At 36.3% G+C, this 24,544-nt stretch overlaps 1 protein-coding gene across 6 annotated transcripts in view; it reads left to right on the forward strand.

Annotated features, from left to right (window-relative positions):
- Positions 1 to 24,544, forward strand: part of Srrm234 (Serine-arginine repetitive matrix 2/3/4) — a 391,760-nt gene that overhangs the window by 54,490 nt on the left and 312,726 nt on the right. Inside the window, exon 1 of one of the 6 annotated variants that reach the window (XM_081770796.1) lies at positions 7,191 to 7,342. The exons of 4 other annotated variants lie outside the window; for them this stretch is intronic. Coding sequence is in view for 1 of the 2 variants with exons in the window: in XM_081770795.1 (XP_081626921.1) it covers positions 7,745 to 7,767 (23 nt within the window). In the remaining variant the exon portion in view is untranslated. Of the gene's footprint in view, positions 1 to 7,190; positions 7,343 to 7,599; positions 7,768 to 24,544 lie in introns of those variants that run through there. One more of the 6 variants, XM_081770795.1, reaches the window with a different exon arrangement.

The raw sequence follows: 24,544 nt of genomic DNA on the forward strand, positions 1-24,544 counted from the left end.
GTTTTAATGTTGGTATATCACACCCTTTTCGGACGTCTCACTACGCGGGAGAATTCTGGTAACTTGTAAGTGAAACTAAAACAAGTCAGAGCATAAACTTTTTACATAAATTTTACAAAAAAGTGCCGAGAAAAATCGAGACGAGGCGAAACGTACAAAATTTATGAGACGAGACGAGACGACCTTATTTCTCATCTCGGCTCGTGCCAACACTGCTTGATAGCATTTGGTTATTGAAAGAAAAAAACCCGTATTTTCTTCTATTAATTTCTTGTGTATTAATTAATATCTTAGAGAAACATTTAAAATTAGATAAATTTACTTCCGAGGGAGACAATGAGTAAGTGGCTCGTAGAATATTCTGAGAGTAATAAAAGCGGTCCAAAGTTAATTACATTTAACGTCACAATTATTTCGATTAATATCTTGTAGTAGTATTAATATAAATCTTAAGTAATAATTATATCAGTGCTCGAAGTGAAAAAAAAAAAGCAGAGGCGGTATGTTTTATTACAATTTTCACTCGACATATCGGCTTTCTAAATGCTAAAATGCAGTAATGGTATGTTGTCCAAAAGATTGAATTTCTATTTCCATAATGAATCAAAATCATTGAAGAAGCTTTCGTAGTTACGGTTGGGGTATGGAGAGGCATTGCCCCCGGTTGCAACTTTCTGCGAATAATAATAAATATCCTCATATGTTGTAATTTAGAGCATTATACACGGAAATGTTCTAAAACGGATTGCTATATTATTCAATTTCCCCGCGGGTAAACTCCGGGACGCATCACTTGATTAAGATGTTCCAGACCAGACCTCCGGAAAGTTATCCGATTATTAAAAATATGTTTTAATGAAAATAATTAAGATCCATCAATTTAACATTCTTGACACACCAAAACAATAACCGAAAATTTAAGCAAAATAACAGTTTTTCTTGATTGCATAAACTATATTTTTTCAAGTAAATACAGAACTTAGTTATGTATTTCTTTACCATTGTAGACAAAAGAAGTTCAGGCGAACTCATAACAATACTTTCCGATTTCAATTTAAACGAGTCGCCTCATACTCTGCCTTTTGTTTGGATTGCGCTATGAGTGATTTCTTTATGGCATCTGACCTTAATCTGCAACCAATACGAGTTCTTGGGTAGGAGCAAGGAAGGTATGAACTTCTTTGTAGATAACTCTTTATTTAAAAAATATAGGAAAAATTGTCAAAAATGGTGATGTTGCCAACTTAGAAATTATTTCTACATAAGAAAAATCTTTGACGTGCATAGCAATTCGTTAGTTACTGTATATAAAAATTGATTTATTAAAGGTATATTAGCATCTACTTTCTAGTGACATGTCTTGATCACTTGAAAAACAGAAGCGGTATGTATTCATCACTGAGAAACCAGAGGCGGTATGGTATACTACCGCATACCATCTCACTTCGAACACGGAATTGTATTATAATCACATATCACACCTTAGCTCAAAGAATGTAAAACCGGCGGGAGCTCATGTAGTTCGAATTACACGTTAAACTGTAGGTCCTTATCTTGTGTAACCTCACTGGTGAAAGGAACACTGATCCTCCCCCCCCCCCCCAGAAAATCAAATCAAAGAACGTAAAAAATGTTAACTTTTTTGCCCTGTTGTTAAATTTCATCTGCGTCAAATTAAACAACCACATTTATTGTTTAGGATAGTAGAGGAAGTTTCTGAGATCAGACTTCTTTTGGACTGAATAAATAGTGATAATGGAATATTACTTTTTTTTTTTTTTTTTTTTTTTTTTTTTTTTTTTTTTTTTTTTTACAATACTTTTTGAAATGATAATAGTCAATGCTACGATCTTCAGGATGAAACTGAATGTTAAAGAAAACTTTTTATTAAATAAATATGACTATTCAGTTTTTCATGGGAGTTGCATAGTTTATTTTTTTTAAATTAGTTTTTACTATCTTTATTCTTTTACATGTATGCTAATTAAAATGTATTACAGTCGTGTAACTTTATGTTGGGAATTAGGAGGACGGTGATTTTTTTAAAAAGATACGGATAGCACACATGTACATCTTCCAGTGAAATCAACTACAATTTTGAGCTTTGTTTTGCTACATATTTATTGTATGTACGGAGTAGAATGGTGCAAGCGATAGAGTATTTGATTTGTAATTTGGCCGCCTTCATTTTGATATCCGGTTCTTATTCTGGTTGAAATTTTTCTCCATCTTTCTGAACCAGAGCCTCTTGCAATAATAATAATAATAATAATAATAATAATTTAATCCATAAAATGTTTTTTACAATTTAAAGATCAGATTGAATTCTTGAACATAGAATCACTATGCTTATGTATTTCATTCAGAAAGTGTGAACTACGAAAATTGTGCGGCCATATGTTTAGTCTCGTTCAGTACTTGATTATCTCAAAATAATGAGCTTTTGTGATATCTCTGTGAACGGATTTTTTTAAAAATACCCAAGTTGTATCAATTACATAATTTTGAACAACATTTTCCAAACTCAGTTTATCAACTGAATATCGTGTAAAGTAAATGAAAACGTAAGTGAAAGTTTTGTCCAAAGGTTTCTAAACGTGTCCTAATTTTGAACTGTTGCAGCATTATGGCTAAGCCTTGTTTAAAAGTAGGGGAGGCATCCACTGCTTTCTAGAAAACATGTTCTCAAAAGTATACATTAATTCAAACGTATTTTATCTTCGTATTAAGGTATTTGATCTGCTGGAGAAAATTAATATTTACTTCCGCTTATAGAAGGCATTTTAAAGTATGATGGGCGGCAAAGATTATTCGAACCAGACATGCATGTAGTTTTGCTATTGGCAGTAATATCCTACATGTTACCGTAACCTTGCGCTTTCGTGAGACTGTTCGATTTCGCCTGGATAGATAGGCAACCCACGTTGCTGGCGTGTGTATGTGTAAAAATGCATTCAAATGATTTCGCTGGCTAAAAGCTAGAAATGGGGAAATAATTCTGCAAAAGTGTTAAATAAATTGTTAACTAGAGGATAACAAGTACATTATCGCTCGCTAGTAGCACCTGCGGTTTGATTTAAAACGGCTTTTATAGCTACACATTTTCTGTTATGCAGAATTTTCCGCAATAAATCGATGAATATATATATATATATATATATATATATATATATATATATATATATATATATATATATATATATATATATATAATATAGGGTGTTTCAAAACAACACCGACAACTTTTGGGAAGTGATTCCTAACATCAAGATAAGACAAAGAGTATGGACCAACCAGAGTGCACAAATGCTTCCTTTCGGAGTTATAGGCTGCTCCTGAAAACATGAATTTTGAAGGTCCATAGCTCCAATACTATATGACCTACCATAGTTAGATCAAGACTTCACTTAGAAACTAGTATGGGCTCTATCCAAATATCCGTGTTTCAGAATCCCTCGGTATCTCTACAACAATTTTTATGGAGGTGGTTAGAGAGTACTTCAAATTATAGCCAAATTCCCTCTATAAAAATTGTTGTGGAAACACCTCAGGATTCTAAAACACGCATTTTTGGATAGGACACATAATAGTTCCTAAGTGAAATCTTGACCCGACTACGGTAGGTTTCATAGTTTTGGAGCTATGAACCTTTAAAATTTATTTTTTCATGTTTTCGTCAGCCTATAACTTCGAAAGGAAGAATTTGTGCACCCAGGATGGTCTATAATTTTTGTCTTATTTGGTGTCAGGAATCACCTCCCAAACGTTGTCGGTGTTCTTTTGAAACACCCAGTATATATATGCATATACAATATATGCATATATACACCCAGTATATGCACATACAATATTTATAATTAATATACACCACATCATCACTTCTGTTCAGCGTGGAGGAGGATTAGTTAGCATCTAACGTTTCTCTCATGATATGTGACACTTCTCGTCGTTGTAATTAAAAGTTTTCTTTATAAAATATCGTCTTGTTAGTGATTTATTAATGGAGTACATTAATAAATCTTTCGCTAAAAACTATTTGTACCTGATTTAAGTATCATCATATCTAATAATACATTATCTTTCGTGGTTGAAGTTCGAAGTACTATTTCTTCGTGAAAATGAAATCTTTGAGTTTAACGTCCCAGGATTATGCCGTTTAGGTTAAGGGAGACGATGATTAAAGCAAGTGAATGATAATGGAAGAGCTAGTGGAATTAGAAATGTGAGGAAACGGGAGAACCCCGAGAAAACCCACGGATACAATGTTGTCCACCACAAACTTACTTGCCGGGATATCCAGCGAGGAACTCTACGCACAAGACGTAAGCACTCTACTACTGAGCCACGGTGCCTCTCCATTTCTTCGTTAGTGTTAAATTGTTACAATTTCGAGCTTTGTTTTGGTATATATTTATTGTATGTACGGAGTAGAATGGTGCAGGGATGCAAATAAGCAATAAAATTTTACTCGCCCAAGATAAAAGCCACTAGCCCACATTCCTCAATAGAAATCATTTACTTAACCTTCAGTATGATAGTAAATACTCGCCCACACCGACGAACCACTCGCCCCGGGCGTTCGGTTATTTGCATCCCTGTAATAATGTGATTTGTAATCTGGGGGCCTTCATTTTTTTTTTTTTTTTTTGTATCCACTGTTCTTATTTTGGTTGAAATTTTTCTCCATCTTTTTGAACCAGAGCCTTTTGCAATAATAATAATAATACAGTAAAACCCGTCTTCAACGGACCCTTTATTAAACGGAAAACTGTCTTAAACGGAAATATTTCACGGTCCCATGAATTTTGGAGAACAAAACGTGTAAAACTCCCTTCATTAAGCGGAAACTGTGTTACGCGGACAACGGAAAGAAAAATAAACATTTAACGGAAAATTCTGAGTTCCGGACTACAGCGTTTAGAAAATGTTTAGACATTCTGTGAGACATATACATTACACTGCGATAAAATGTTCGTTCTTTTTGTTAAATATTTCTGGACCTTCCCCAACCACTACTCGTATTTACCCCCACATATTGTCCTTAATCCCCGCAACTTAATCAAGAATCATATGAAATGTCGGAAAGAAGAAAACGAGATAGAGGAAGAAGAGGACTATGATACCGAATTCCAAGAAGAGTGTAGAATAAATGTATATCAAGATTCTCACAGAAGTTTAAAGGAACTGCAAAAATTTGCCTTACGAAAAAATGATTTTGATTCACTTAGTATAATTTCTCAGGCTAAAGTGTATGCGGAAAGTGAAGCAGCCAAACAGCAGTGTACACAGAAAACTCTGCTTGGCTATTAGAAAAATAAAGGAAACGTGTGCATAGCATATTTTGTATTCATTTTAATTTTTTGTGTATTTATTCGTAGAAGAAAGAAGTACTGTAATCGAACAATGTACGTACAGCAATATTTTCTCAGTATGCCCCTTTATAAGCATTTTTTTTTTTTTTTAAGAAAGGAAAAGTCTACCTCCACTAAGCGGAAACCTGACTCTAACGGAAATTTTTGCAAGTCCCGCTCGATTCCGCTAAAGACAGGTTTCACTGTAATAATAATAATAATAATAATAATAATAATAATAATAATAATAATAATAATAATAATAATAATATAATGTCATTTCTTTGTATATGTTGAGGGATAATTCTGCTCATCTCTGACAGATTCGAAGTAGTGATTGAGTTAATTTAGAGTTTAACGTCTCTTTCAGCAATGAGACTATATGAGACGGGACCCACTGATTAACGTGGAATCCGAACCACATGAGCTCCTGCCGGGAATCGAACCCGGATCTTCAACGCCAAAGGCGCGTACGCTAACCGCTTAGCCCCAAAGGAGCTCTGGAAGAGGTGATATATGGTCAATCGAGCAACTAATTAGCAAGCATTTTCTGTGTAAGAATCTTGAGAGTTTGATCCATGATTGATGTCCATATGTTTCGGATTGCACATAAACTGAAGTTCTCGTCTCGAATATCAAGTGCTGAGAATTGGACAGTAATTTAAAAAAATGTTAGTGGGATTACATTTCCAATATATATCGTGTTCTAAAATAGGCGCCCACGAACCACAGAGCACGGACGAGAGGCCAAAAAAAAAAAAAAAAAAAATGTTATTCGATGGTATGTCCTCCGGGGCCTCCTTCAGCCGCTATGGGGAATCAAAATTTCACAATGTGGCAACACCGCAGATTGGAGCCTTTAACATTACGAATACAACAAACAGTTGAATCGATTGCTACACTAATAAGTGATGCTAGTGTCAATCAATATCAACTTTAGCTGCCATCTGAAAACAATCGATATAACTATTTGATAGATTGGTTCTTTATTTGCGACGTTGCCACATAGTGTAATTTGTGTCTCCAGACGAGGACTCAAAAGATATATATATATATATATATATATATATATATATATATATATATATATATATATATATATATATATATATATATATATATATATATATGCGCGGATAAAAGGTGGGGCTATAGGGGCTATAAACCTCCTTGACGTTCAAGTATACACTGGATAAAATGGGCTTCAATCCTGCTTTACACTGGATAAAGCTGCAAGCTATGGTTTAGCCCCTCCCTTGATCATAATCTTGATCCTCCACTATATATATAGGGTCACATACGTTAGCATCATTAGATGAAAATGTAATAGATTCATGATACAGATTTATATGAATAGTAGAAAAGAAGTCGTCCAGAAAGTTTAGAGCTATTTAATATCTTGATGAGTGTCGTTTTCTTCTATGAATATGTACAACTATATTATGAAAAAGAGGAAGGGGAAGAAAGGATTTAATTGAGTAGTGAATACTAGATGTCAACAGTAAAAAGATGAATAATGTTTAGCTCATGTAAATTGAGTGGAAGCCTCGTGAAATGCAGGCCATTAGTTTTCTTTCTTTCCGGAATGCCTGTAACATCTTTTACCTCCTAATGTGCTCACAGAATCGTGCCAAAGCCCGTGGTAGTTCCATCTGCCAGGTAACGAAGATTTAAAATAATCTACTCGCAGCATTAAAGGTAGCGACATTGAGTGTTTAGACGACAAAGTAAACATTGACGAGTTGCGGTTCGTGCGAGAGTAGCCGAAAGAGTCCGGTTTTAACCGAGCGTTATCGGCTGGAGCAATGGAGGCAGTGCAGTGCTGGTCACAGACTCAGCAGGGGTAGCTCGTATTTGCCTGAAATGTGATGGGCTACGTATGTGGAAAGCGTGTTAGAAAGAAAACAACCGGAAGGTCAAATCCGACGTAATGATTTCGTAAGAAAAAAAAATATTTATATACCTAAGCGCGTGAATGACGTTCGGTGCAGGTATGTATTGGCAGTCTTTATATATACACATTTATTGCTCACGGTTATTGTGTAAATGTACATGTGTGTTTGTGAGGTGTGTGTGTGCATGTGTCTATGTGTATTAGTATAGGTGTGTTGACATGTTTCCACGTTGTGGATTAGCACCTACCCAATAGTGGGAGGAGTTGCGTTTCGAATGATTCTTATAGTTCTTATCACATGTGTATAAGAGAGCTGAGTGCTGTGTGTTCGTCTGTGCATGTGTATTATTGTTACTGAAACATTGGATGTAGTTATACGTGTTTTTGTTGGATAGGCTCCCAATATGTCATTTCCTATACATGTTTGATAGAAGGGACTAGTTCAGTTTTTCTTTAACTTTTTCTAGTGCATGACGTTTGTGTTTGTAGATGTGGTAAAATGAAAGCTAAAACGAAAATGAGGTGAGTTTTAGAAATTTTAAGATAGGAAGTGGTTAACATTTCCACGAAATCACAAAATCAGTCTTTATTCGTCCCTGGCTTCATAGAGTGACAACTTAAATCTTTTTAAAAATGTGATTTTCGATTTTTAATACATGTTCCATCTCAATCTATATAAAAGGGTGTACTTTAAAAAAAATAATTGATAGTTATGAGTACTCATTTATTTCGTGTAACATCATTTGTGAGTAGGAAAGCTGTGTAAGACAGTTTAGGATCCAAACTGCATGTGAATCTCCATCGGAAATAGAAAAATCTACCCCAATCGAAGGGGAAAACATTAGTCATGGTTATAATGCGTGATTACTACAGGCAGGTGCATGTTGTTGGAAGTGAATTATGTGAAAGTATACAAACAAGTGATAATATATTTTGCAATACCAAAATAATTGATAACGAATTTGTACTAAGAAGCGAACAGTTGATAGTATTGTGATGCAACCGTTTTCGTAAAGACAGATTCGTTTCATGAAATATCTATATCTAGATGTCATTTAATTATATAAGTTCTGTACAGATTTATTAAAATATTTGTTCTGAATGTTTGAGAAACTGAAATTGTACTCCAGTTTTTGAAAGAGGTACTGGAATTTTAATATATTTTGTCAATGTAAATGTGTATAACCCGTTTTATTGGTATTACACAGTTAAAAGATACATATTGAAATATTTTCTCAATATGGCTCCTATTTACTGATTTGGCTCAAATGGAATGAAGTAAAGGTAGGTGTTATGCAATAACATGTTTTTGTGTTTTGATTGATTTTCTTTCTTTCCTGTAAAAAGAAATAAATACAGGAATTAGTCTGTGTTTCGTTCTGAGTTGGAGTCGCGTACAGACTACGTTGGACTCCTGAGTTATATACAGAGATGAAGTGGGTTAGTGGGTCAAGATTTGTGAGTGAGTCAGTGGGTCATGAATCAACAGAACAATGATCCACTGGAACCCACCACCCACTGTGACCCACTCTGACCTATCTATCCACCATAATCTACTCTGACCCACCGACCCATTCTGCTTAGTGCACTGTAGACAGCATCTTCCGAACAGTGGTGAAAATGTCTACGTTTTACTTTTAAGGCCTCCATTTTTCTTACTTTTTTATTTCTATTTACTTACTTGGGATATCTAAGTTGAAAAAGAACTTAGGATACTTTTGGATATTTATACTTATAATAATAGCAATAGGACGTGCTACTTGGCTTTCAAGACAGTCGAATTTTACACTGACTTTTTCCCCTTTACGTTTTCCTACTTTACCTTGATTTGAGACTTTCAAATTTTCATCGTATTTTCCATTGAAAAATATATGTAATTCAACAAGAAAATAATTGTATATGGTAATAATTAAATTGAAATTCATCGTAATCTGGCCCATGGCAAACACTTCACTATTTTATATCGTAAAGGTCAGATCCACCGATATTGTAAGAGAGCAATGCTTGAGTGATTGACCGTAGAAACTCAAACTCCGATTAGTGATACGATCGGTTTTCGTGGGTGATGGGTCAGAGTGGGTCATGGTAAATGGTGGATCAGAGTGAGTCATGATAGATGGTGGGTCAGAATGCGTCACGATGGGTTGTGGATCAGTGATCATGGGTCAAGTTTTCATTGAACCATGCCATTTTCCACAAATTATGAGTACTCTGCAGTGAAATTTTGCTTGAACGTCTGAATTAAGCCGGGACTGGTATAGCTTAATCCTGTAATCCTAATCTTTTCGAGGCGGCTAATACTGTGAGATTGGATTTTGCATGATTACGCCGCGTATTGAAGCCCGAGTCGGAGCCGACATTAATAGGAGACCGTCCTTCATAACCATGGTATTGCATAAGAATGTAAAAAACTAAAACTAAGCATCTGAAAGTCGTTAACCCATGTATATTAGATAACAACTAAAACACTTTTGTTACACAAAGGCTTATCTTAAAAATCGATGAACTATATTTTTTATTTAATAGTTAACATTTGTTTTATCAATGTATTTTGTGTGAGAGGGCTGAGAGTTTTCCGAACAGAATCTTGGGAAAAGATTTGTTTGCAACAGTAGACTAACAAACTAGCGATAGGGACTGTCATATAATGAATTGACTCGTGTTGAAAATGGAGAGGACAGATGCTTGCACAGGAAATATATGCTCGGAATATATGAAGTTCTAGATGAAAAGAACATTACACTGATATAGTGAAGGCAATCGGTAAAGAAGCATAAATATTTATTATAAAAGAAGCTTACTTTTCCCAACACTGTCTGTGTAGTGTATTTTACAAGTAAAACATGCAAAGTACTGAAACATGACGCTAAAATGACCATTCCGTATTCCATATTAATAATATATTTCAAGAAAACAACACAGTAGCTAATCAAGAGTGGAAATTCCTATAAAGATAGCTAATGTTGTTTGCCGTTAGGGATCAACATTTCTCCACTGTATTCACTAGACACCTTGACAACAGTAAGTACATAGAACATCTTAGTGTACTTGGAAAGACGTGTGAACGAACTTGGCACATCAGTTTTTGCGACAATGCCTCGTAGGACCAAGTTATCAAGTGAAAAGAATGCAAGAAAAAGTGCCCAATAAGAAAATTATCGTCTTAACTATCAATCGCGAAGAAATTAAATCATTTAAATTGAATTATTGATAATAAGTTAGGAGCATAGTATGGAAAGAACAGAAGAAGATACAGTCAAGCTAAAGATTGCCCGAGTCGACTAAACTATACTATAACGCAAAATAAAAGTTACAGATATTTTTTCTTCCAAACTTGTAGATGATCCAAAATTACCTGTAACTTTCCGACGTATCAAACAAATTTTATCGTCAGACAGACAACTTATTTTCAAGAAACGACTACGCAAACCATCTCTAATAAAGCCTGCGCATGAAAGGACTAGATTAGATTTTGCGGAGCAACATATCTCATGGAACTCAAAATGGAATCTATATATATATAAAAGAGAACGTACAATTCTTTGTCCGCTCATCACGCTAATACGGCTGAACCAATTTCTTTCATTTTTGGGGGGTTATTAGGATTTGGACCCTAGATGGTTTTTATCATATCACTTTAATTTTTAATTACCAGTGTCTTGAGATAATTGACCATTCAAGTGTCCATAACGTACAAATCCTTTGTTATTAGTTCATCATAGGTAAAAATAAACGTATTTATATGCAACCCGCATGACCGTGTCACTCGGCGGGTTAACATAAATGACAGGCGATATACAGCGGAAAATAGCTTGAATCTTCTGTTTAAAATTTTTTAATTGATTTGCTTATTTTTACAGACACTTTTACAATATGCCAGCACCGGGATGACCGCAGCGAAGCGGGGCGGGTTAACATAAATGACAGGCGATATAATGTTAAGATTTACTGCAATCTTCTATGGTTTTTATCATATCACTTGAAAGCGAAAAAATAAAAATTATCTAAGTAACAAAGTTTATTGCGTTCCGGGGTGACCGCAGCGAAGCGGGGTGAACGCTGCTAGTAAAGTAATATTTGAGAAATGAGATAGATAAATAATGAAATAAAGTAATTAATAATGGAATAAAATAATATTTGAGAATGAGATGGATAATTAATGGAATAAAGTAAGAAATGAGATGTTCAATTTGGATGGGCCAGACGGATATCGGAGTAATTGGCATCATCTAAGGACAGATGATTAGGTGAGAATGAATAGAAACTTAAGAAGAAAAATGGTAATCATCTGGGCCGCGTTTTGCACAGAAATTGGATGGATGCATACTAGAATGAACCCTGGTATGTACGGAGATGCTAGAGATAAAACTGCTTAGAATACATGAAGAATTTAGTTATGAAAAGATATTCTTTCAACACGACGACATGTCTGTTGATGAGGTTTTTTTTCTAATGTGATTCCGGCTTAGTCATTATGTAATCCAGATTTAAACCCCATAGAAAATCTTTGCTGAATACTTGTAAGACGTGTTTGCAGTGGGTAACAATGTGAGACTAACGGAGCTGCAAAGGCCGAGAAGCGAAGACTGGATACAGATTTCAATGCAACAGTTACAAATCTTTGTCCCGACAATACATAAAATAATGTTCGAGTTAATCATGAGTAATGGAGGTTTGACCAAGTATACGCAATAAATTTCTCATGTTTCTAATGATTTTGTTTAGTTCTTTGTTTAAGCACAACAGGTGCATTTATACCAATTTCCATCAAAATATTGCAGGTATTCCTTTTCTAAAAGTATAATTTTATACTTTGGGGATTGAAAATGTGAGAAGACTATGACGTTATGGATTGTGTGTTACTCATACCTAATACATGCATAATTCACCACATGCACACACGCATTATAATACAATTGTTTTTCATACATGGAGAACCTAACGCGTTTATACCAATTTCCACAACTGTATACGTAAATTTACGTATCTCTTGCTACTGATTAGAGGCTCACGCGGGCGCCTTTGGAGCATGAGTTTCTGGATTCAATTCTCGGTTCCAGAGCCTTAGAGTTCGTTTCGTATTCCCCATTAAACTGTAGACACGTTTCGTATAGCCTTGCTGTTGTGAAGGGACACTAAACTCCAACCAACCTATGAGCAAACTTCCTTGAGATACAGTATATATTTAATAGGGCTGAATTTGGAGATCATGGACCAGTTTTTTTTTTCATTATTGCCAAATCAATCAATCATAGATCAGTTTTCTGTGCTCCAATTTTCGTTGATCGGAATTTACATCTCGACTAAGTTTGTTCGTTATTATTATTATAAAGTAAATACTTGAAAACTTCGTTTGTACGATAATACAAAATTACTTCTTAAAAGTATTGTGACAGCACTTCAATATGTGTTTAGTAGTGATGCTACTAAATGAACTTTCACTTAATTGCCTTACACATGGTGCGTTTTATGAGGGCAAGTTTTTCCAACCTTTGTAAACTATTAGAGGAGAACCACATGAGATGGTGAAAACGCAGATAAGCCAAATGTGTTCATTGGAGTTCGCACATCCACAATACCAAAAGACAAACTCTGGCGTTTCGTCATTTTGGAGTAGCGAGAGTGAAAACATATCGAGTGCAGTCAAAGCCAAGTGTGAACTACGTGATGTAATTACAGTTCTCTAATCGACTGGTGAGTTCCCTGAAATTCGAAGATCAGACAGTTCAGAAATAATATTGTATCCTGGGGGAGGGCAAGGAAGGCAGTTGCCTCCTTGATTTGGAGACAAACATTTTTTTTACACTAGTTGACAATTGCTAGGGATGAGTTGAGTTTATTTTGAGTTTATCGTCCCTTTCGGTAGTGAGGCTATATAAGACTGGACCTATTGATTAAAGCGGCATCCGAACTACGTGAGCTCCCACCCGGGAATCGAACCCCGTTCAATTGCTAGAGATGAAACGCATCTATAGTCATAATGGTTTTTACCATAGTCGGCTGTAGTAAGTGACCAGTATATGGGTACAGATATTATGTGTTATTGATAAAATATGGCAGGAATTTGTCAACATGGAAAGGAATAGGATGTGAAAAATCAAACACATGGAGAACAGTATGGAGTAATGACATGAAATATCAGGTGTCATGAATAGAGGAATTCTGAACAAATTACTAGGGCGCTTGACCAGCTCGGACACCAATACATACTGCACATCTATTTGCCATTCTGTCTAATAGAGAATTCATGAGTTCCACGGGTATGTTGTTCCATTCTTCTCTTAGGGCAGTTTTCAGGTCCTGAAGGGTCAAAGGTACAACTCGTCATCCAAGAGCATCCCAGTCATGCTTAATGAGATTAAGATAAGGAGAATGCAGTTACCAGTCCATGCGGTAGATATTCTCACCCGCCAGGGTCTCTTCAATTTGGTCAGTTTTGTGTGGACGTACGTTGCCATACATTAACACAAATTCTGAGCCCTCTGCATCACGAAAAGACAAACATATCCTGTCAGTATCTCATTACAATACTCTTCCCTAGTTAGGGATTCGCGCGCAAAAGTGTGTAGTGGTGTTCGTCCATTTCTTACCATGCCTGCCCATACCATAATACCAGTGCCACCATACTTGTCCTATTCATGGATGTTCAGTGAATTGTAACGTGTTCCTCGTTCTCACCACACCAATTGATAGCCAGGAAAACTAGATACACAGAACCGTGACTCATCTGAGAACATAACTTTGCCAGTTCTCCTCGTCCCAGTTACAGTGTGTTACGTACCACTGTAATTGTCACGGCAGTAGGTGAAGGATATTGGAACACTTAATGGGCTTCCGCAAATACAACCCAACACTGTTGAGTCGTCGTGAAATTGTTTGGAGCTACACACGAACACCTGAGGCCCCGGAAAACTCACTAGTCTATTCCTTCTGACCAGTTGGCCAATGTAGCGATCGTGCCGAGCTGTTGTACTCATTTTTGAAACAATTTTAAAACTTTTTTCCATCTCTCAATATGAATTGAGTTGATTTTGAGTTTAATGTTCCCTTTCAGCAGCGAGGCTGTATGAGAAGGGGCCTACTGATTAACGTGGAACCCGAACCACATGAGCTCCCGCTGGGATTCGAACCCGGGTCTCCCACACCAAAGGCGCGTTCGCTAACCGCTTAGTCGCAAAGGAGCTCTCTCTCAATATGATTTAATCTGGGAGCTTATATCACTTTTTTTTAAGTGGCTGGGAAAAGAGAAAAAATAGTGCTCACGAGATAAACAACATTCGTGGTTTCCAGCATCTAATGCTGTCACAGAATGCATTTTTTCTAACATGGGAACCTATGTAATTTAGATTAATGAAAACTAAATTACAAACCACTTGAATTTTGACTACACTTCCACAGATTATGTAAGAAAAAATAGAAAAGTTTATGCTGCTGCTAAAGATGTGAATAAATATAACTGTATACTCTGCTCTTTTGATTAATTAAATGTATAAAAATAATATACACTAAGATTTGAAAAATAATAAAATGTGTAATAAATCGAAGCATTATTTATTCATTCATAATAGCCATAATGCCGTGACTGAGATTTTTTTTTTAAAGTTGATAATCATACACACAATAGAAATATACCACATTTACTCCTACAATTTTGAACATTTAGTACGAAGTACTGAACGAAGAGTTAATTTTACTACTGTATTACTATATGTTTCTTTGGAACTGTTGGATTGTAAAATAATGGAATTTTATAAAAGAAGGCTCCTTTTAAACAAAACATAACATCTCATTCTTTCCACAAGTTTCTGAAATTCTGTTCTCCGAATGGGTACGGGAAAAGGTACGTAATTGATGTTGTTTGTCCTAAATTGTTGGACAATAAGTTAAAATTTGTATGTAACACTTTCTAATTCATAGAATACAAAGTTTCCTTTCCTCAATAATTTTTTGTCTCTAAGACAGATTTCGAAATAATTAAAGCAGGTGAAGATTCTCCCCGGGATTGATGTCCTCAGATCGCAGTTTTGCAGTGGAAGTGGACAATGAAATGAAAAACTGTAGCTTGGAGAAAAGTAGGAAGTAAGAAGTGGAAAAGCTGGTGTATTGAGAAAAAAAAAGTAAAAGTATATATAGGAAGTTAAACTGCAGATTTCGAAGAGAAACAAGAAAGGCCAGAAGGTCGTACAGCTCACAGATGACGCGAAGAACCCTAAAAAAGGGTCTAGCGGGGAAAGGTCAACGACACGGTCAAGTCCATTTTCGGTTTTTGAGGTGTGGTGTCCTTTGAAACCCCCGTGCGAAAAGTGGGCGAGCCCGTACCTACGTCACACTACTTCTGCTAGGGTTCTTCTCTTCATCTGTGAGCTGTACTAAGACATAATTGTGATGACCAGCGGCGCAAATCTATCTTCAATATTGGGGGGGGGGGAAGGGGCGGATAAGACCGTTCGCCTTTTTTTTTTTTTTTTTTTTTTTTGCGATGTCCAAAATATTTATGAAGTTAAAAAACAATGTTGTGGAGAATTAGAGGAGCAGAGTTGTCTTCAACATCGGGAGGCGGGCAGATTTCATGCTTATTCTAGGGGGGACATCAATTACATCTCATGTTCCTTTGTGGCAATAGAACAAAAATAATCAGATTTCTTCCCAAAAACACATTTTAAATCGGATTATTGGGGGAACAGTTCCTCTCAGTTCCAAGATTGGAGGGGATATGTCCCCCCTCATCCCCTCGGGATTTGCGCCAGTGATGATGACCGAGGAACTAAAAAAAAAGGGGGGGAATACGAACAGAAGTTGGTGCAATCAGTGCAGCCGTTTGATTCGCTTTGATTTTGTGTTTAGCGTCTCTTTCAGCAGCGGGGCTATATTGAAAAGTGGACATATAACTTAGCTTGGCATCCGAGCCACATGAGCTCCCGCCGAGAATCGAACCCGGTTATCCCGCGCTAAAGGCGCGTACGCTAACCGCTTACCCACAAGGAGCTCCCAAACCGTTTGAAGAGAATTTTTTAACATAGTTAACCCCTGGGTTGAGCTGGGTTGTTATCACTTCACTCTGAAAGAGTATCTTAAGCTATGTAAAGAAGATTCTAATCCCTCTTCCGAAGAACAGAATATCTCACAATCCTCTGAAGTTAGGGAGATGGAACTTGGAATATAAAACTCGTCGTTAAAAGTAAATGAGGACAGGTGTAAACACTTTAGGAGATTCTGTTCCTAAGGGAGAAGAAGCTATTACTACAGTAGTTTATTTTCGAATTTCAAAATATAGTGTGAGGAAACGACTAAACCGTTTGCAACTATTTTTAAACATCATTAGCATTCGGATAGTGCCGTGTATTTATTGCTTCATTTTGATCGCAGTGCATACCACAATAAGAGTATCTCAGAAGCCCCTCTGAGATAATACAGAAATTAGGGAGATTAATCTTACCATATAAACACCTCGACAAGATAAATGGCCGGGGGCGCGGTGGCTTAGTGGTAGAGCGTTCACCTCCGGTGCTTGGGGTCCCTGATTCGATCCCAGCTCGCGCTGTGTGGACAAACACCGTGCTCGTGGGTTTTCTCGGGGTTCTCCCGTTTTCTCCCACTTCCTTCATTCCACCATTTCACTCATCTCTCATCATCACCGTCTCCTTTAGCCTAACCGGCATAACCGTGGGACGTAAAACTTAAAGATTTCATTTTTAAGACAAATGGCCGCATGTCTCAGCGTCCTCGAAAATTTTGTTTCGAAGAAGGGAGAAAAGACGTTTTCCATAACATTGTAATTTTCAATTTCTTATTTATTAAATGCCCAATGTGAGGAAATTACTAAACCGTTTGAAGTAAATATTTGAACCTGGAGCATTTGAAGCACTTTGGTCAAGCTGGGCTTTTGTCATTTCGCTTTGAATGGAATACATTACTTATGGATGAAAAGGGGTTTATCTTTCAGGTATTTTTCATAAAACTTGTTCTTTTGTGCGAATAATGAACATTTTAGCTAGTCTGCTATAGATAATTCATTCAATCAAAGCACACGATTGGGTAAAACCGATAGAAAGTTTAATCGAGAGCCGAAATTGGTTAAAATGTTCTGCCTTTCGAGCTACTAAAAGTAGTGCTCAATTAAACTCAGAACATTCAAGTGACAACACTGTGTGAACAATACCTCAAACAAATGCTGTGACACCCACAGAAAATATTTAGCAATGTCGTGGTTACTATAGCATTTTACATTCACCAGCCAAATCATTATGAAACTTCTACTTTCTGAACGAAATCGTAGGGCTGACGTGAGTCCAGACACAGGAAAACGGCTTGCCAGACGGTGACAGGGAACTCTCTCAATCGGTTAGTATGGTGCTTTGCGTAGAATGGGGAAAGTCGGGAATATATATCCTTGTTTGATAATCACCAGATTGTAATGGACAGACGGCTGAGAACGAACATCTCGGAAACAGCACGAGTTGTTGAGATGTTCGCGAGCTGCCGTGGTTAATATCTTCCAAAGATTGGAAAAGGAGAGCCTAACGACAAGGCTTGGTGCGGCCAAATCTCATTGAAAATGTCGGACGTCGTAGACTGTCGAGGTTGGTAAAACAGGCTAGGGCGCAACAGTGTGACATAGCAGCCTTTAACAGTGTAGAAAGCACGAGTGTATCTGAGCACACAGTTCACCACACACTGTTAGATATGGGCCTCCGTAGCCGACGTTCCACGCGTGTACTAATATTAACCGCGCGGTAATCGTCGATTATGACTGAATTGGGCATATGCCTGTCGCTGGACCGCAGGACAACGATACAACGTTACATGATCCGATGAATCACGATACTGATCAATGACCGGGTCAAAATCCATTGTCTTCCAGAAGAACAGCTACTCGAAAGATGAACAGTAGGACTACGACAGGCCAGTCGTGTCTCCATTATGATTTGGGAAACCTTCACATGGTCATCTTTGGGGTCAGTAGTGCGCGTGGAAGTCACTGTAACGGCTCGTATCTATCGGCAGATCATTGTGATCATGAACATCCATTCATGCCTACTCTGTTTCCAACTGGCAATGGCATCTTTAGGTGCTTGTCACAAGGCCAATATTGAGTCGTAGTAGTTCGAAGAGCACAGTGTATAATTTCAGTCGGTACAACGGCCCCCAAACTCACCCATCTTAACCTAATTGAACATCTTTGGGATATTACTGAACGTCAGGTGCGAGCTCATCACTCCCACTTCCCTTCGTGGAATTTATGGGAACTGAGTGACTTGTGTCTGCAGATGTGACCGCCTCTAGATACCTACTAATGCCTTGTTACTTCCATGCAAACCGCTTTGCTGCTGTTCTGCAAACCAAAAGTGGACTTTGTAGATATTAGGTAGGTGATCATAATGTTTTGGGTGGTAAATGTATTTCGCATACATATTTTTGTGACTACCTGATACTCATCTTTTAAAAATACACTAAACTGACAAGAAGTTGGAAGTGTTAAAAGGAAATAGTAATAATAATAAAACGATCACATAAATAAATAAGAGTGAATCCACGAATACCTCTCTTAACGCCCTACATTATGCTATTCAGGTAAATAGACATGAATACAATGTAGAGTGCAGAATCATTGGAGTTTCATTACGTATATATTAGGGACTGTGGTTGTGTGGAGCTTCTTATTCTGTGTTTGTTAAAATTATTCTTGAATGGTTTAGGAAGTTGTAGACTTCAAAATGCCGTGAAAAGAAGTATCACTTAGAACTTAATTGAATTTTATTTCTACATTTTTGGAGGGTACTATGAGGAGGACCTGACCGCGTGCAGTGGTTGGCAGTTGCTCCCCGTATTTTCGAAAAAGTTTCGGTTCTTGGAAATACGTGTCAAAACATGGGTGTTGCTTACTTACACATTGTAGTATTTACTGTAGTTAACAAAGTTATGCAAAGTGCGTAAATAATTGTTTACGTGGAGAATTATGTACAGTCAGCGACAAAAGTTCTTTCTGTTTGGTAAAATGTATTTTGGGAATAACGGTGGTAGGGCTGGAACGCACAGAAAATTACATTCTTTTTAATTTACTCAAATTGTCCTTCCATTCTGAAGTTATTTACGAAACTAATTACATCAAACAGAAAGAACTTTTGTCGCTGACTGTAGATCAGGGTATGTATTCGCGACTTCGCCTGTTTGTCGCGCGGGAAAAAAGTACTGCATCCATTTCTGGGGTGTAGAAGCTACGGTGGTGGTGAAACCTTTATCTCTGTTGCAGCTAATCACTTGTTCGATCCCAGGATATTGAATTTGTTATGGACAACATACTGTCCTTAGCTTGCTCCGGCTTCTTTCGTTTCCTTCCACCTCATCACTGCAATTTTATTTTGCTGTCGTTTAGCCTTGAATACATAAACATGGACATTAATTAAAGAAAGATATATAATTTATATCGGGACCTTCTTATGAATACATTTGCCATCAATGAATATTAAATATTATTATTGTTGTTATTATTAATTTTCTGTTCTGTCTTGTTGAAGGACATATATTTTTAGAGACTCTGTTGCAGTGGCATTTTAACACAGTTTCACGACATTAATAAAGTGCTGAATGTAGGACGCATGCAGGAACACTTTGTATTTTTATGTGAAGTGACTCACTAACTTTTATGTTGATCATTGTTCCTATTCGTCAGCATAACCTAATCAGCCAATCAAATAATGACCTCATCGGTTATTAAAGGCGTGAAGAATGTGCTTTTACATTACCAGTGTAAATCTACGTTGCTATTCTTATTGAAATGAAAAAGAGATAATAGTCGATAAATGCTTATATATAATAAAGTACACACAGTTTTTATTGTGAAAATCCCGTTGTTCGTTTACAGTAATGAATATCTTTTTGTGGAACTGTGTATCCTAGTTCTGAAAAGAAAGAAATCGCAGAGTAAGTTATTGCTGGACTGTTGTGGATTATAACTAGATTCCTATTAGCCAGCTGGACGCGTTGACTCTGCTGTACATAGCATATAGCCTTGACCAATGATTGGGTCATCTCTCACTGGTTGGTCTGAAATAATGTAGTGAGTCGCGATGTCCTCGTACAGGATGGGATAGAGGTTTAAGAGACCGACTCTTGTCTCTACATGATACCGCTCACCTCTGATGCATGGTGTTCCTGTTTCAATTCTAGCTCTTGCCAAGTGAACTTTTTGGTGGATAAGCATAGTGCGCGTCGGTTTTCTGTTTCCTCCCATTTCTTCATTACACCATCTCAGTCATTATCATCAATACTGTCGTTTCCCTTAACCTTGGAGCATAGTCGTGAGACATTAAACACAAAAGAACCTGTAAAGTCGGCCACCTGAAAATAGGTATTTATTTAAGGTCGTACATTTACGTAAAAATTATACATTTTCAGTACTAAGGGCAACTAAAGAAAGGTGTGTTTGCTGAAAATGCACTGCGAACGGTCAAAATAATTGTCCATTTATTTTGAAAATCTATTTTCTAATTTAAGACTTCCACAAACTTTTTTTATATAGGCACGAGAACTGACTACCAAAGAGCAGTTTGGTATCATAGTCAAACCGGATTAGTGAGACATCGGCGTTTTCAACTACGAAATATGAAAATCGAGAAGTGAGATAACTCTATAAGCAGAGCCGGATTTAGATTCAATGGGGCTCTAAACTATTGAAAGTAATGGGGCCCCTTTATGTGTCTAGCTTTCTTTTAAAGCAATATATATATCGCCACTTTTTAGGTCTATAAGTGGGATTAAGTTGGCAGTCCCTTTCGATCTCACCTATCCAGGTTTGACTGTACCACTTGAACACCTCAAATAAATTTCGTAGTACGTTCAGATTGCACGCAATTTTTGTTGAGTTCGCTCTTACTAACCGGAATGCCTCATACAGACCTACACTTTTACGGTTTTGTTATTCTGTATGTTGGCCGAGTATAAGATTGGACAATTATCTTGTCAACTGCAGTGACTAAGTTAGATTTTAGCTTTTACTGTATAATTAATAACACAAGTCTTTATTAATCCATGCAGAATAAATCTAGTTTTATTAATTAATTTATTATTTATTTATTTATTTTTATAATTTTAAGACGTTTCGTAGATTCAAGTGACAAAGTACGCCGTACCAATTTAACTTTTAGAACTCGTTAATTTTAATAATGCGAGAAGTGCTCAATAAAAATTCTGAGACTAAGATTGCCATTTCAAAACTACACAGTTTTACTATTTAATAGCACTCGTATCAGTGTAAGATGGTCACCATGCACCATGCAAAGAAATGCACTGGGACCAGCGCCGTTGCCACTCAATAAACATCTCTTCGAAGCTTTTTGGACCTATATTTCAATATCGCCACTGAAGCCTTTACAGCTCGTGTACAGTTTGGAAAATGACGTCTTTTGAGATCCTTTTTGGACCATGGATATAGAAGGAAGTCACTAGAAGCCAAATCTGAACTAAATGATGAATGTGGAACTGTTACTATGTTCTTCTTGTAGAGAAACACCACTAATTTGTTCGCAGCATGAACACGCACATTGTCGTGATGCAGTTTCCACTGCCTCACGGGGGTCTCTTCTTGAGAATGTAATATTTCATTAGCTGCTTCAAAACAGACGTTTTTATTACTAGTGTGGATGGTGTGGTTGGTGCATTAGCGCTACAAATAGTGTATCTTCACATCCTTCTAGTTCACAGCTCACACAGTTATTTCGAGACATTTCATACAAACGAAAACACGTTTATTTACTCATAGTTGAATGACTAAGCTCTTTTTTTCAAGTCTCAAAACGCTTTTGTAGCCACTTTCTTTAATAATACGCAAAATTTAATCGCGTATCGTTAGCGAAAACTGCACAAGATGAAACTTCGAGATGAAAAGCAGGAATGTTCACTTTGCACGACTGCCCTCATTCAATTGAAGTACAGATTCCCATCAGCTGTGTCCTGCTTCCAATACATGTCACTAAGGGTTTACGTCTTTGCGCGAGCGACGCCGTGCTTCACTTATTGGCCGCCAGTGCCGCTGGTGTTAGTTTTTGTTGAACATTCCTCGTATTTAAAATAGGTCCCGGACATGAAAAGATTTAAGACTGTCATTCGTGTCTGTTGCAGTCTTTTTTTAGAAGTTTTTTGCATGGGAAAATAGCATACATATTGTGAACAGTTCTTTTTAAAGTAGGGACCACTGTGTTTTAAGTAAATTACATTGTTGGATAATTGTATTGCACTATGAGAAACATTTAAGTTGATTCGCCAGGAAAAAATACAAAAAAAAAAAAAAAAAAAAGTCATTATTTGTATGCTGTTTCTGGTACGATATATTGGCTTATAACACTGAAACATGAACAGCAAAAAAGATCTAAACGATAACAAGTAACAATAAACAACCTAAGCAAAAATGTATGTACTACCATGAGCAAAATAAATGACGCGTCTCTTTATTTTGAAGTTTCTTGAAAATATCTCCGTCTTCTTTATATGTTCGAAATCTCGGAAGGTTTCCCCAGCAGGACAGGTTAATAACAAACCCGTTTTTAATATTTGTGTTAGATATTAGCTTAAAATAAAGAAATTAGAAGCAAAAAACATTAAATCGACAGAAATCTCGAGAATTACCAACTCTGCTAAAGTGGGAAATTTTCAAGAACGCGAGGGAATTCTGCAGTTCAACACGAAGCAGCGACATCTATGTCAGTGAGAGAAGCGTAGATTAGATCTACAAACGAAAATTTTAACGAAATATTTCTAGTATGTCTTATTATATGCATTATCAGCGAACTCCAAATATATGAATCTATGCTAAGTATTAACGTATAGATAGTGCAAATAGTGGAAATTACCTATGGAAAAAGACGAATTGTTAGCCCAATCGTAATGAAAAATCGTCTTTACTGTAGAACAGGTTCCACTTACGTAAGAAAGCAAATAGCTCAGTTAGATAAAGCAACGAGTTTGTATACCGAAGGTAGACGGTTCGAATCCCGTGAAGGACTGTTGTAATTTTTATCACTAAGGTTATTTTATTTATTTTTTATTTGGGAAAGAATCAAATTGTAACGTATGTGTAAAACTCATGACGATACCAAAAAAAAAAAAAAAAAAAAAAAAAAAGAGAGAGAGAGAGAGAAAATATCGTCGCATTTGCATTAATGTCTCTAATTTTTGTTTCCAAACAGATTCGTAATTATTTCCCCTGTGCTCACTGATGCATAACGAATGTTTTCCAGTAAATGTTAATTCTAATTTGGAGAATTTTATAGTTTCACAATTTCTCACTACATAGTCTTCTATCTACGTGTTTGGATATTTTGATAACAGATTTCCCTATTAAATGTTTAATTTTCTCTATAAATATTTGTCTTAAATTGAAATTGTTTTGAATTTACTACATAAGCAAAGTTGCCCAAAGGTGAAGAGCTCAAGTAATAGATATTCTACGTAAAAGCAACCTATTGTAGAATGATGATGCTTCTTACCTTCAACACATAATCTTAACGTTAGAGAGTCAGAGAGAGAAAAATCCTGTTTTTCCTCCCCTATGACCACTCATCTTAAAGCTCTACCTATAATGATTCGTGTCACATAATTTCGGCTCTCCAAAGACATTCATATTTATTATTATTATTATTATTATTATTATTATTATTATTATTATTATTATTATTATTATTATTATTATTATTATTATTATTATTATTATTATTCCTGAATATGCCACCATTACATAATGTTGTAACTTTAGACATCTTAATTTTATAGTGCTTTCTTTAGTAATAATTTGAGCAACCACGTCACAAAATTTAAAATGTATGAGGGGGCACGACGTTTTATTTCCCCTCCTCTCTTTTCAGCACCCTCCAACAGAAGGTATATAATTTCTGAGAAGCAGGGCAGACAAAATGAATAAGAAATATATTTAGAGCATCCTTTCCTCCTTCGTGAATAGAATATCACGTAGCATTTTTTATTCTACTGAAGACGACCCTAGGCCGTTATGGTTAGGTAACAAAAGAAATACCTAATATATTTATAGCGCCCCTTAACTGTAATATTACCTCTTCTTTATTTGTTCGAGGCTTCCCTACACAACCAAGGGTGACAAAAAGAATAGGAAAAGTGTCTAAAGATTACAAAAGACTTTATAGCTTGTCAGAAACAAGGCAGTATATACACAACATTGCTTTCGTTAACAAGTGTTTCACCCTTGAGTCGCTTATAAAATTAGGCAGAATAACTTTTGCCGATCATTGGTTTGGTGTCGAGCTAATAACGATGAGTATGTTTATTTACATCA

The sequence above is a fragment of the Thermobia domestica genome, chromosome 9 (genome assembly GCF_964235325.1).
Source record: "Thermobia domestica chromosome 9, izTheDome1.hap1.1, whole genome shotgun sequence".
Classification (NCBI taxonomy): Eukaryota; Metazoa; Arthropoda; class Insecta; order Zygentoma; family Lepismatidae; genus Thermobia; species Thermobia domestica.